Below are 13580 nucleotides of genomic sequence, written 5' to 3' on the forward strand. Positions count from 1 at the left end.
GCAAAACCCTTGCTCTTTATTATTATAAGATTTTCTTTTGTAAGTATTCAACATTCAAATAGGCTATTAGGACAATAATAATGTAATAATTATTTCTCCAGCTTTCCTCGCCCTGTGAAGACAACTTGGCTAAATAGAAATGCACCAGCACAAAACAAAGATTCTGTGATTCCTACTCTTGAAAGTGTGGTCTTTGGTATAAACTACACAAAACAGTTATCACCAGACGTAAGAATTGAAATACTTATGCATCCTTTTTTCCTCTTATTTTAAATGAAGTGTTTTTTAACTGTTGTATCTGTGAATGTGATGTTTATGTTATTAATTATTTGAACTCAGTAATTTACAGATCTAGTTGAATATGATCTTAACAAATTGGTTGGTTCCAGTTGTTAATTGTGAAAACTAACCTGATACTTAACGATTAACCAGATTTAATGGATAAAGATCTTTGACAATGCCTTTTTTAACTTGTTACTATCACCTCTTGCTCCCTTAACAGAACTGGTAAAATGATTCCAAAGGAGCTTGTAAAGAACAGTTGCCAGAGTTGAGACTCAGCTTGCAATAGTATAAGTACAACCAATATTTCCTTAAAAGGAAAGGGACTTATACTATAGAAGCAGAGTATCTGTCCTGCAGTGCAAATGTAATTTGAATTTTCAAAAACCACAATTTAATCTGCTTGTTTTAAAAGCCCACTGTAATTGAAATTACTAGAGTCACATTTTATATGTTTCAATTACTTGTATGAACAGAAGCAATTCTCTAAAATATTACTGAATTTTTATGGTTTAGAATAGTTAGTAAATGTTTAGAATTTTTCCTTTATTATTCGAAGTTTTAAGTGTAGTATTTTTTGGTTACTAATACTGTATATCCCAAATCTATTCTTTGTTTAGGGTTGCAGCTTCATCATTGCAGACTCCTTCCTACATCATGCGTATCATTTCCATTATACACTTTGTGCCACTTTGCTGCTAGCCTTCAAAGGATTGCACAGCTACTTCATTACGGTAACAGAAGAGATTCCCTCTTGTCAGAAACTAGAACTGGGTATGTTAAAAGTAGCCAGACCTAATCTATAGTTGAAGTCTTCTCTTCATTCTCATTTTGCTAGTTATCAGCTTTGCCGTAGCTTTTCTTTACTAAAACTACAGTGTTTATATGCTTCACTTCTACTTCTTTCTCAATTCCATCTTTTTTGACCCTTGATATTACTTTCTGCAACTTAAAAATGCTTTTTATGCTATTAAGAAATAACTTCTTGGTTCTAAGTTTAAAATGAGTCTTTTGATAGATTTTTTAAAAAATATATGTCAGTATACCATTCCTATTAAAATATAACCAGAAAACATACTAGATAGCAAATGTTATAATTCTCTACAAAATCATGGGGAGATGAGCTAAATCTGTACTTCCAAATATTTAAGTCTAAGCAGATTGTAGGTGCTTGGATCATTTTTATATACATTTTGGTTCTAAGTGATCTCAGATCTTATTTCTTTTAATTCAGAGAATAATAATGTTACTCAGTTTTAACATTCTGAAATTTATTTAAATCATTAAAATAATCAATCTTGGTTTTAGTCCAGCAGTAATATCTGCATATATGTTACAGTACACAATAAAAAATGATCTTGTCTTGATTTTGCATACCATTTGTAGAATGGTATACAGAATGCTTTTGCACATATTTCACAGAAGATAAATTTTGGAGATTAGCAAAAATAGGTTTTTATTCAGACCTTTTATGTTAGCTTAATAAGCTTTTCTTTTCAAACATCAGCTAATAGTTCATCATAATAAGCACATTTTAAAATTCTCAGAATAAATTAATTTTATCATTATATACTTGAATAAATCAAGAATTACTTTTAAATTTTACTTAATCAGTTTTCTTTGTTTATTTGTTTCTCAAGGATCTCAGTCTTTTAACAGTATTGAGGCATTCTTAAAAATAGTCACTGTTATTGAAAATAATTCTTGGGTTTGAGACTAGTTAGCCTATTATTATAATTGCCTATTTGGGGATATAAAAGAATTGTAAGAACATGTAATGATTTGTATGTCACTTAAATTCAGCTGTGAGAAAATGCTGATATTGTGCCACTGCCTATCAGCAATTACTCCAGTGGATTTGATTAACACATATCACTCAGTTGACTACTTAGAATACTTAATTCAAGGATCCCAATGTATATACAGATGTACAAACAATAGGAAAATTTATTCTTTTTTGTTCATGTATTCTTTCCCTTGGGAAAAAATGGTAGAAACATTTTGATTACTCTCTCTGAAATACTCTTTTTCCTTGCTATTTTATGTATTTAGAATCCTTCTGTTTCTCTTAGGAAAATCTTGTAGGAAACCACTGCCTCAAAAGTCAACTTTTTTAAATGTTCTCTTTTGAACATGTAAGAAATGTTTGTAGAATAGAACTAATCTAGACTATCACTATCCTCAATTCATGGAACAATGATGCTTATATATTTTTTAATTTGATTTTTTTGGAACTCCAGCACATTTTCTTAGAATCACATTATAAATTTTGGTTAATGACCAAAGTACAAAACTATTAAATTACAACATTGATGAAGGACAATACCAAGTGCCTGAAAAATAGAATTCTAAAAAGAAGCAGTGTGAAACTTAGAAGCCATGAATAATGGTATTTCTACAAGAAAAATCTGTTAGTAGTTTGGATGTTGAATGGTGTAGTAGAATTCATAGAGGCATTATCTTGTAGGGCTTAAGAGTGCATGTTTGGAGCCATTTCTGTCCCTTACTAGCTTTGGGACTGTATACACAAAGTGGTTTTCATTTGAAAGAGTGATTGAAGGGAACCAGATGTGCATAAGTAGGAAGGAAAAACGAGGACATCCAAAAGGCAGAGGGTGTAAAGGAGCTCTAGGAGTAAGACTTCTTAATGGTGTAATTCCCTTGGGCTTTTATGGGCACCTACTGTGTCAGGTATTAAGCTAATTACTGAGGAGAGAATAGGGTCTCTCTTTAAAGAACCTTGACTTCTCTTCTTTTAATAAGTGATCAGTTCAACATTGGGATGGACAGGAGGAACTCACCCAGCAAGACAGGACTTCTTGGGGCTTTAAGGTAGAGAGTTGTACCTGAGATGGGCATATAAATGTCTGTATAAGGAAGACATCTATCTGCATATAATTTTCAAATAGATTTAACATGTAATACTTGAGAACGAAAAAGCACGAGTCACATTTTAAGTTAGATAAAAATATTTCTAAAAGGAAGTAATATTTATTGGTAAGTACATAATGATTAAAACAAGCACCTCTTCAAAGCCAAGATTTATTTAAAATATCTTACACAGTATTAGCACTTTATTACTAATTTATTAATATAATTCAGCATGATAATTCATTTATTTATCAGGTTATAAATTATCTTACGGGTAAGGGTGGCTTTTATGTTATATATATTACTTTGGCCTTATACATGTAATATAGAAAAATCATAATTAAAAGAGCCCTTATATTTAATATCAGAAGTTAGGTACTAAATGAATATAAACTTTATTCCAAATTATTTGCTTAAAATATTTTATCACAAATCAATTTCTAAGGCAAACCTAGACTTTAGTCTTAAATAGTGATAGAATAAAATTATTAGTACCTTACACATACTACCTACTCAAAATATATTTGTTGAATACTATATATGAATGAATGAATGAATGAAATGGCACAATATAGTTTTTGTTGTTACTTATAAAGTATATAGGCATCAACACATAACTTATCATAGTTTACTAGGGATCTTTAAAATCAAGACTCATCTTCAATAAATATTTATTGGTAGCATTTGTTATTCTTAAACTTTTCATCTTTATATTTTCTATTGTGAATTTTAATTTATTCTTCAATGCATCTTCTAAATATCTAAAAAATACTATTAACTATTTAAAAAAATAATTACATACTCTGAATTATTAACATTATTTATTTTTATCCTAGCAAAATTATATTACAAGCACTAGAGAGTACTTCCATAAAGCACTGTTGACTATCATTATATTCACCAGTTTTAATAGGTGGATATAAAGTAGTTCTTAATTAAAGGGTGTTTATTGTGTTTCCTTCTACTATTTGATATTTTTCTTGAGTTTTCAAATAAGTATATATAAAAGTCTTAAACTCTACCATGCTTTGAAAAATAGATCTAAACCCTATTCCCTCTTTTAAAATAATACCTTGAATTCCTTTCTGCTTTTGCCATTTTCTTTTCTACTAGTTGAATGATGTACATTTTTTTTTTTTTTTTTAAATAATGTGTATGTAGTTAAATATGGGTTTGGTGCAAGGAGCTCTTACTGGAAATAGGAGTCACAAGTTCAGGAATCTAGGCTTTGGCAAATGATGTAAACTTTCTGTGCCCTGGTATCTACACTTGTAAAAGCAGGGGTTGATCTAGCTCATTTCTCAGATCCCTGCCACCTCTGAAATTCTTAGTCTAAGAAATTAAAACATAAAAATAACATTGGATTATGAAATGTTGAGTAGTTCATACATTTAAATAGAAAAAAGAACAAAGTAATATAAACTTAAATGTACATCATTTGCAATTCTAATAAGCTAATTAACTAACTGAAAGACTCTGCTGTGGTGTTCTAATCTAACTGCACTGTCAGATCAATACTAAGTCTATTATCAGGTTGGAAAATTCTAGTAAACTTTATTGTAAAAGGAGTATTAGTAACTAGTGCTGTGTGCAATCCCTGTAACTAGCCAAGGCCAACATGCAGGTCCTTTATGAGCGCCTTCTCAGAAGAAAACAGCCACGAACCCAGAAAGACACCTGTCTAGGTATGTTTACAAATAGGTTAAGTAAATAATCCTTTTCTATTAGTATGAAATTTTGCTTTAAATTAGTGTCAAATTTCATAAATACGTATTTATTAATATAGTATGTTCCTACCACTATTATTTTAGAAATTCTAGAATCAGTTTTGTTTGTAAATAAGCTTCAGTTAATTTCTTAATTTATAATATTGACGTTTTTAATTAAAACTTGAAAAGGTAAATACAAAGATTTCTTTGGCTATTTTCCATATTCTTTTTACAGTTCCTACAAAGAACACTTTTTGGAAACCATGTTTATTGCCAGAATTTGTGTTTACTGATAATTACCTTAAATTTGTCCAAAGTCAGCTTATCTTTGGGTAGGCCCAATTATAATGAAATGTGGCTTAAAAACTGAAGCTAATTAATTTCATGCACTATTAGAAATAAAGAAGAGAAATATCTTCAGTATCTGGTTTTGCTTTCTAAGTCAATTTAGATTTATTTTTTACTGTTCTTAGCTTCAAAAGCAAACTAGTATCAAAACATTACTATCCAGATATTACATGTTTTAACGGAAATAATCTGATTTCATTATTTTATTTATATGTTTCCCTGCATATTTTAGACTTTTGTTCTTGAATAGCAATAGTACTTAACTTACTGTACTTTCATAAGTATATTGAAGGTTTTTACTTGGTGTTGAATAGACCCATTACAATTACATTTTTTTAAAGTTATAAAAAACTATAGAAATAAAAAATAAAATCATAGTGTTTATTTCTTGGTTTTCAGAAGTATGAACAAAATGAAATTAAGGAGCCAAAATCTTTCTCACTATTTCTCAGATGAAAATAGCTCAGAAAAAGTTAGGTCAATTTTCACTAAAACTGTTAATGGAGAAACTGATCTTATTGTCAGAAAAGAAAAAAGAAAGGTTAAAGATTTATTTGTGGTTATTATTTTAGAATATAATTTTATATTCTCATATAAAGTATAAAATTAAAGAATTCATAATATTAAATTGTGATCATTTCTGACATACTTTAGTGAATGAAAATATATTTCTTGTTTAAACTGTTATATTGCCAGCCTATCAGCTTACGTTTGAGCATGCTAAATTCTAAGTAACTGTACAAAATGCTGCGTATATTAAGTTCTATATAAAGAAGGGCCCAGGTTTTGGTTAGATGGGAAAAGACCTGATTCAAACCATAATGAAGTTAAGTGATACTTTTATTGAGGTATTTTTTATCCTTAAAACCTGGTATTATACTGGCATTTTCTGAGCTATGTTATTACAGATATCAGTTGAATGAATGAATAGATGAATGGGTGGGTGGATTTAGAAAATAAATGTAAGATATATTTACCCTTTGACCTAGCATCCCCACTTTGGTTAACCTTTATCATAAAAATATGAGTACTAATATGTAAAGATATATGTATAAACATGTTTATTATAGTATTTATCTTTATGATAAAACTCTGAAAATAAAGATAAATGCCCATTTTTCAAATGAAAAAGAGTAGAATATGAAGGAAATTTCCTTTTTTAATTTTAGTTAGTTAACACAGGACAATATTGGCTTTAGGAGTAGAATTCAGTGATTCATCACTTACATACAACACCCAGTGTTGTCACAAGTGCCCTCCTTAATACCCATCACCCATCTAGCCCATCTCTAACCAACCTCCCTCCATCAACCCTCAGTTTGTTCTCTATTATTAAGAGTCTCATGTGGTTTGTTTCCCTCTCTTTTTTTCCCTTTCCTTCTCCTGTGTTCATCTGTTTTGTTTCTTTAATTCCACGTATGAGTGAAATCATATGGTATTTGTCTTTGACTTATTTTGCTTAGCATAATACATTCTAGCTCCATCCACATCATTACAAATGGCAAGATATCATTTTTTTTTATGGCTAATATTCCTGTGTGTGTATACCACACCGTCTTTATTCATTCATCAGTTGATGGACATTTGGGCTCTCTTCTTAGTTTGGCTATTGTTAATAATGCTGCTATAAACATTGGGGTACATGTACCCCTTTGAATCTGTATCTTTGTACCCTTTAGGTAAATACTTGAAATGTAATTGCTGGTTTAATTTTTTGAGGAACCTCCATACTGTTCTCCAGAGAGGCTGCAGCAGTTTGCATTCCCCCCAACAGTGCAAGAGGGTTCACCTTTCTCCACATCTTCGCCAATACCTATTGTTTCTTGTGTTGTTAATTTTAGCCATTCTGCAGGTGTGAGGTGATATCCCATTGTGGTTTTGATTTGTATTTCCCTGATGATGGGTGATATTAAGCATCTTTTCATTTGTCTATCAGCCATCTGGATGTCTTTGGAAAAAAAATGTCTATTCATGTCTTCTACCTGTTTCTTAACTGGATTGTTTGTTTTTTGGGTGCTAAGTTTGGTAAGTTCTTCATAGAGTTTGGATACTAAGCCTTTATTGGATATGTCATTTGCAAATATCGTCTGCCTATGGAATGGCAGTTTTCCACCATGTCACCATCCAGTTTTCCCAGCACCATTTGCTGAAGAGACTGTCTTTTTTCCATTGGGTATTCTTTCTTGCTTTGTTGAAGGCAGTTTAACAATGTTTGTTCTTCCAGGCAATGGGCATGGAATGCTTTTCCATTTCTTTGTGTTTTCTTCAGTTTCTTTCATGAGTGTTCTATAGTTTTCAGAGATCTTTAACCTCTTTAGTTGGGTTTATTCCTAAGTATCTTATTGGTTTTGGTGCCATTGTAAATGAGATCGATTCCTTGCTTTCATTTTCTGCTGTTTCATTATTAGTGTATAGAAATGCAACAGATTTCTACACATTTATTTTATGTCCTGCCACTTTGCTGAATTCATATATTCTGGTAGATTTTTGGTGGAGTCTTTCGGGTTTTTTATATGTTTCGGGTTTCCTACATAGAATATCATGTCATCAGCAAATGGTGAAAGTTTGATTTCCTCCTCGCCAATTTGTATGTCCTTTATTTGTTTTTGTTGTGTGATTGCTGAGGCTAAGACTTCCAGTACTATGTTAAATACTAATGGTGAGAGTTGACATTCATGTCTTCTTCCTGACCGTAGGAGAAAGACTCAGTTTTTCCCCATTGAGGATGAGATTTGCTGTGGGTCTTTCATACATGCCCTTTATCATGTTGTAGTATGTTCATCTAACCCTACTCTCTTGAGGGTTTTTATCAAGATTGGGTGCTGTATTTCGTCAAATGCTTTTTCTGCCTCTATTGAGGGGATCATGTGGATCTTATCCTTTTTGTTTATTAATGTGATGTATCACATTGATGGATTTGCGAATATTGAACTAGCTATGCAGCCCAGGAATAAATCCCACTTGATCATGGTGAATAATTCGTTTAATGTACTGTTGAATTCAATTTGCTAGTATCCTGTTGAGAATTTTTGCGTCCATGTTCATAAGGGATATTGGCCTATAATTCTCCTTTTTGATGGGTTCTTTGGTTTTGGAATCAAGGTAGTGCTGGCTTCATAGAATGAGTTTGAAAGTTTTCCTTCCATTTCTATTTTTGGAAAAGTTTGAGAAGAATAGGTATTAAGTCTTTTTTTTAATATCTGGTAGAATTCCCCTAGGATACCATCTGGCCCTGACTCTTGTTTGTTGGGAGATTTTTGATTACTGATTCAATTCCTTAATGGTTATGGGTTCATTCAAATTTTCCATTTCTTCCTGTTAAAGTTGTGGTAGTTTGTGAATTTCTAGGAATTTGTCCATTTCTTCCAGATTGCCCAGTTTGTTGGCATATAATTTTTCATAGTATTATACTTGTTTGTATTTCTGTCATGTTGGTTGTGATCTCTTCTCTTCCATTTGTGATTTTATCTATTTGGGGACCTTCTCTTTTGTTTTTGGTAGGTCTGGCTAAGGGTTTATCCATTGTGTTTATTCTTTCAAAGAAACAGCTGTTAGTTTTGTCAATCTGTTCTGTTTTTTTTTTTTTTTTAATTTCTATATCATTTATTTCTGATCTAATCTTTATTATTTCCCTTCTTCTGGCAAGAGGCTTTATTTGCTCTTCCTTTTATAGCTCCTTTAGCTGTAAGGTTAGGTTGTATATTTGGGACCTTTCTTGCTTCTTGAGGTAGGCCTGAATTGCAATATACTTCCCTCTTAGGACTGCCTTTGTTGCATTCCAAAGGTTTTGGACTGTTGTGTTTTCATTTTCATTTGTTTCCATGTATTTTTAAAATTTTTTCTTTAATTTTCTGGTTAAACCATTCATTTCCTTAGTAGGTTATTCTTTAAACCTCCTTGTATTTGAGGGCTTTGCAAAATTTTTTCTTGTGGTTAACTAAAAGTGTCACAGAGTTGTGATCTGAAAATATGTGTGGTATGATTTTGGTCTTTTTGTACTTGTTGAGGGCTGTTTTGTGACCCAGTATGTGATCTATTCTGGAGAATGTTCCATGTGCACTCAAGAAGAATGTATATTCTGCTACTTCACGATGAAATGTTCTGAATATATCTGTTAAGTCCATCTGGTTCGTTGTAAAATTCAAAGCTGGTGTTTCATTGTTGATTTTCTGCTTACATGATCTTTCCATTGCTGTATGTAGGATGTTAAAATCCTCTACTATTATTGTATTTTTAACAATGGGTTTCTTTATATTTGTTATTAATTGATTTATATATTTGGATTCTTCCAAGTTGGGAGCATAAATATTTACAGTTGTTAGATCTTATTGGTGGATACATCCTTAATTGTGATGTTATACTCTTCTTCATTTCTTATTACAGTCTTTGTTTTAAAATCTAGTTTGTCTGATATAAGTATGGCTACTGTGGCTTTCTTTTGACATCCATTAGTGTAATAGATATTAGCTGCTATGTCACCTGTAGAATTGGTGTTTCTGGTGATGTTCTCTGGTCCTTTCTAGTTTTTGTTGCTTTGGGGTTTTTTTAATTTTTTTTTTTTCTCCACTCAAAGAGTCCCCCTTAAAATTTCTTGCAGGGCTGGTTTAGTGGTCATGAACTCCTTTTGTTTTTGTTTGGGAAATTCTACATCTCTCCTTCTATTCTGAATGACAGCCTTGCTGGATAAAGAATTCTTGGCTACATATTTTTCCCTTTCAGCACGTTGAATATTTCCTGTCACTCCCTTCTGACCTGCCAAGTTTCAGTGGACCGGTCTGCTGCTAATCCTACTTGTCGAACCTTGTAGGTTAAGGTCCTATTGTCCCTAACTACTCTCAGAATTTTCTCTTTATCTTTGTATTTTGTAAGTTTCACTATGATATGTAGTGGCATTGACCTGTTTTGTTGATTTTGACAGGAGTTCTCTGTGCCTCTTGGACTTGAATGCCTGGTGTGTTTTTTTGGTTTTTTTTTGTTTTGTTTTGTTTTTATTTTGTTTGTTTTTGCTAGATTAAGTAAGTTCTCAGCTATAATTTGTTCAAATAAACCTTCTGCCCCTTTTACCTGTTTTCTTCTGGGACTCCTATGATACAGATATTATTTCACTTAATGGAATCACTGAGTTCCCTAAGTCTACCTTCATGATCTAATAGTTTTCTTTCCCTCTTCTTTTCAGCATTGTTATTTTCCATAATTTTATCTTCTGTATCACCTTTTCTTTCCTCTTCTTCTTCATTCCTTGTTGTGACTATTTACCATCAGTTTTGCCTCTCAGTTACACCATTTTTTATTTCAGCCTGATCTGTTTTTAGGTCTTTTATCTCTGCAGCAAGAGTTTCTCTGGTGTGTTCAGTGCTTTTCTTTCAAGCCAAGCTAGTAGTCTTATGACTGTTGTTCTAAATTCCTATTTAGATATTGCTTATATTCCATTATAAGATATTGCTTATATCTGTTTTTAGCAAGTTCCTGACTGTGATTTCTTCTTGACCTTTCTTTTGGGGTGAATTCCTCTATCTTGTCATTTTAGCTAAGTTTCTGTCTTTTGCATGTTTTGAAAGCTTGTTATATTTCCTGAGCCTGAGAGTAATGCTGTATTAAAAAAGGGTCATACACTGATCAGAGGCTGGCACTTAAGGAAGTGTTTCTAGTGTATGCTGTGTGCACTCTGCTATTGGGTTTTGGCTGCTCTTTAAGACTGGTCAGCCCTCTGCAGAGTTCCTTGCTTGCAGTGGGGAGTGTTTGGACCTTTAACTAGGTGTGCTCTGATTTGTTTGTTAAAATAAGCCTGGAAAGAAAAGAACAAAAGAATAAAAAAGAGTGGGGGGAAAAAGAAACCTGATCCAAAAGAAAAGGAAAAGGAATGAAAAAAAAACAAACAATCAAAATATATAAGCCTTATTCCAAAGAAAAAGAAAAGAAGAAAGAGAAAGAAAATGAGAAAAGGAAATGAAAAAACAAAGAAAAAAAGCCATAAGGCTGATTCCAAAGGGAATAAAAAGAAGAAGAAAAAAAGTAAGCCTGATCCAGTTTCCACCAGAACTGCAGGTGACACTTTGAAGTACTCTATGACAGTAGCCTTGGTACATGCAGGGTGCTGCCTGTGCTGGTCTTCTGGAGGAGAGGACTGCTGGACTCACTCAGGGTCAGACCTGCCCCAGTAAATATGCAATTGCCAGGCACAGAGGGACGGGGCTTGGTGTGAGCAGGTCCCACCTCCACTGGGGTCGGTTGTGTTGCTCTCTGAAGTCCCACCATGTCAGTGGTAAGAGGGAAAATGGTGCCACCCCACTCTCTTATCCTTGGACAGGGGATCTCACACCCCAATTTGTTCAGGAAGAAATAGTGAGGGCAGTCAGCACGCCCTCACCACAGCTCTGGTGTGTGACTAGGATTCAGAACTCAAAATCTTAAAGGACCAGGTACCACATGGACCCACTCTCCTCTTCTGGAGTAGAGCTTCTTTGTGCTATGTCTGATGTCCTTTGTGTCAGAAAAACAATCCCTTACCTGTGCAGAATCTATGGTTATCTGCCTCTGTGTGTGCGTGCTTCTGTCCGCCTTTCACGGGCACCTACAGGGTCTTTTGTCCTTGGAGAGGCAGTATACTTCTTCCAAGAGTACTTCAAGAAGTGGAATGTTCTCTTCCAGTGCGACCCAGGAGATCCCTATACCACACTATCCTATCCACTCCAGGGCCAGCGCCCTCCTCCCCAGGGGCAAACACCACAGCTCCACTCTGGAGAAAGTCATACACTCCCAAAACCTCAGAGTTTGAGCTCCACAGACTATTTGCAAAAAACCTGGGACACTGAGTACCTCTCACTCCCCAGTCTATGGTCCAGAGAGGTTTTCCTCTTGTATGAATCCAACACTGCACTCTCAAACCCTTTCTCTTTCTCTCCCTTTTGTCTCTGCACAGAAAGGGTTCACTCCCCACCGTGGCACCACTGTTTTTCTCTCCCCCAATTCTCTTCCACACACCTCACACCTGCACACTGTCTGCTTCCAACTGTGGAGATCCTTCTGCCAGTCCTCATGTCGATTTCCTGGGTATCCTGAGTGATCTGACTTCAGTACAGCTGTGTTTGAGGGAGGAGAAAAACCCAGTGTCCCCATATTTCTGTCATTTTCTACTGACCATCAATCAAGGAAATTATAAGGCATGCACACCAAGGAATATTGTGCAGCCATTTAAAAAAAAAATTAGGGCTACATACCAGATTTCCATGGAGTATTGCTGAGAGAAAAAAGCAAAGTGTAGAAAAGTGTGTAAAACACAATCATGTTTTTATTTAAAAAAAAAAAGTGACTCCAAAACCCATATAAAGGCATACCTCGTTTTATTGTACTTTACAGATACTGCATTTTTTACAAATTGAAAATTTGTGGCAACCCTGCCCTGAATGGGTTTGTTGGCACCACTTTTCCAACAGCATTTGCTCACTCCATATGTCTGTCACATTTTGGTAATTCTCACAGTCTTTAAAATTTTTACATTATTTTAATATTTGTTACAGTGATCTGTACTCAGCAATCTTTGATGTTACTATTGTAATTGTTTGGGGCACCATGAACCACACCCATGTAAGATGGTGAATTTATTAATAAATATGTGTTCTGACTGCTCCACTGACCAGCTTTTCCCTCATCTCTCCCCGTTTCCTTGAGCCTCTCTATTCCCTGAGACACAACAATATTGAAATTAGGCCAATTAATAATAATCCTACAATGGCCTTTAAGTGTTTACGTGAAAGGAAGTGTTATACATCTCTCATTTTAAGTCAAAAGCTAAAGATGATTAAGCTTAGTGAGGAAGGTACTTTGAAGGCCGCAACAGGCCAAAAGCTGAACCTCTTTCTCCAACCAATTAACTGAATTGTGAATGCAAAGGAGAAGTTCTTGAAGAAAATTAAAAGTGCTACTCCATTGAACACATGATGATGAGAAAACAGAACAGCCTTATTGCTATTATGGAGAAAGCTTTAGTAGCAATTTCACTCATATGTGGTATTCAAGAAACAAAACAAAGAAGCATAGGGGACAAAAAAAAGAGAGGCAAACCAAGAAACAGATTCTTTTTTTTTCTTTTAATATGTAATTTATTGTCAAATTGGTTTGCATACAATATCCAGTGCTCATCCCAACAGGTGCCCTCCTCAGTGCCCATCATCCGCTTTTCCCTCCCCCCCCCCCACCCCATCAATCCTGTTTGTTCTCAGTATTTAAGAGTCTCTTATGGTTTGCCTCCTTCCCTCTGTGTAGCTTTTTCTTTTTTTCCCCCCTTCCCCTTCCCCATGGACTTTTGTTAAGTTTCTCAGGATCCACATGAGAGTGAAAACACAGGGTATCTGCCTTTCTCTGCCTGACTTA

General features: G+C 33.9%; 1 protein-coding gene across 7 annotated transcripts in view; it reads left to right on the forward strand.

Annotated features, from left to right (window-relative positions):
• The window catches only part of FAM135A (family with sequence similarity 135 member A), a 125939-nt gene that overhangs the window by 41574 nt on the left and 70785 nt on the right, over positions 1–13580 (forward strand). For 6 of the 7 annotated variants that reach the window (XM_049653879.1, XM_049653884.1, XM_049653882.1 and 3 more), the window contains 3 exons: positions 102–228; positions 903–1056; positions 4761–4838. In XM_049653879.1, the coding sequence (XP_049509836.1) occupies positions 102–228; positions 903–1056; positions 4761–4838 (359 nt within the window). Of the gene's footprint in view, positions 1–101; positions 229–902; positions 1057–4760; positions 4839–13580 lie in introns of those variants that run through there. The other variant, XM_049653885.1, reaches the window with a different exon arrangement.

Source organism: Panthera uncia, assembly GCF_023721935.1.
Source record: "Panthera uncia isolate 11264 chromosome B2 unlocalized genomic scaffold, Puncia_PCG_1.0 HiC_scaffold_24, whole genome shotgun sequence".
Lineage (NCBI taxonomy): Eukaryota > Metazoa > Chordata > Mammalia > Carnivora > Felidae > Panthera > Panthera uncia.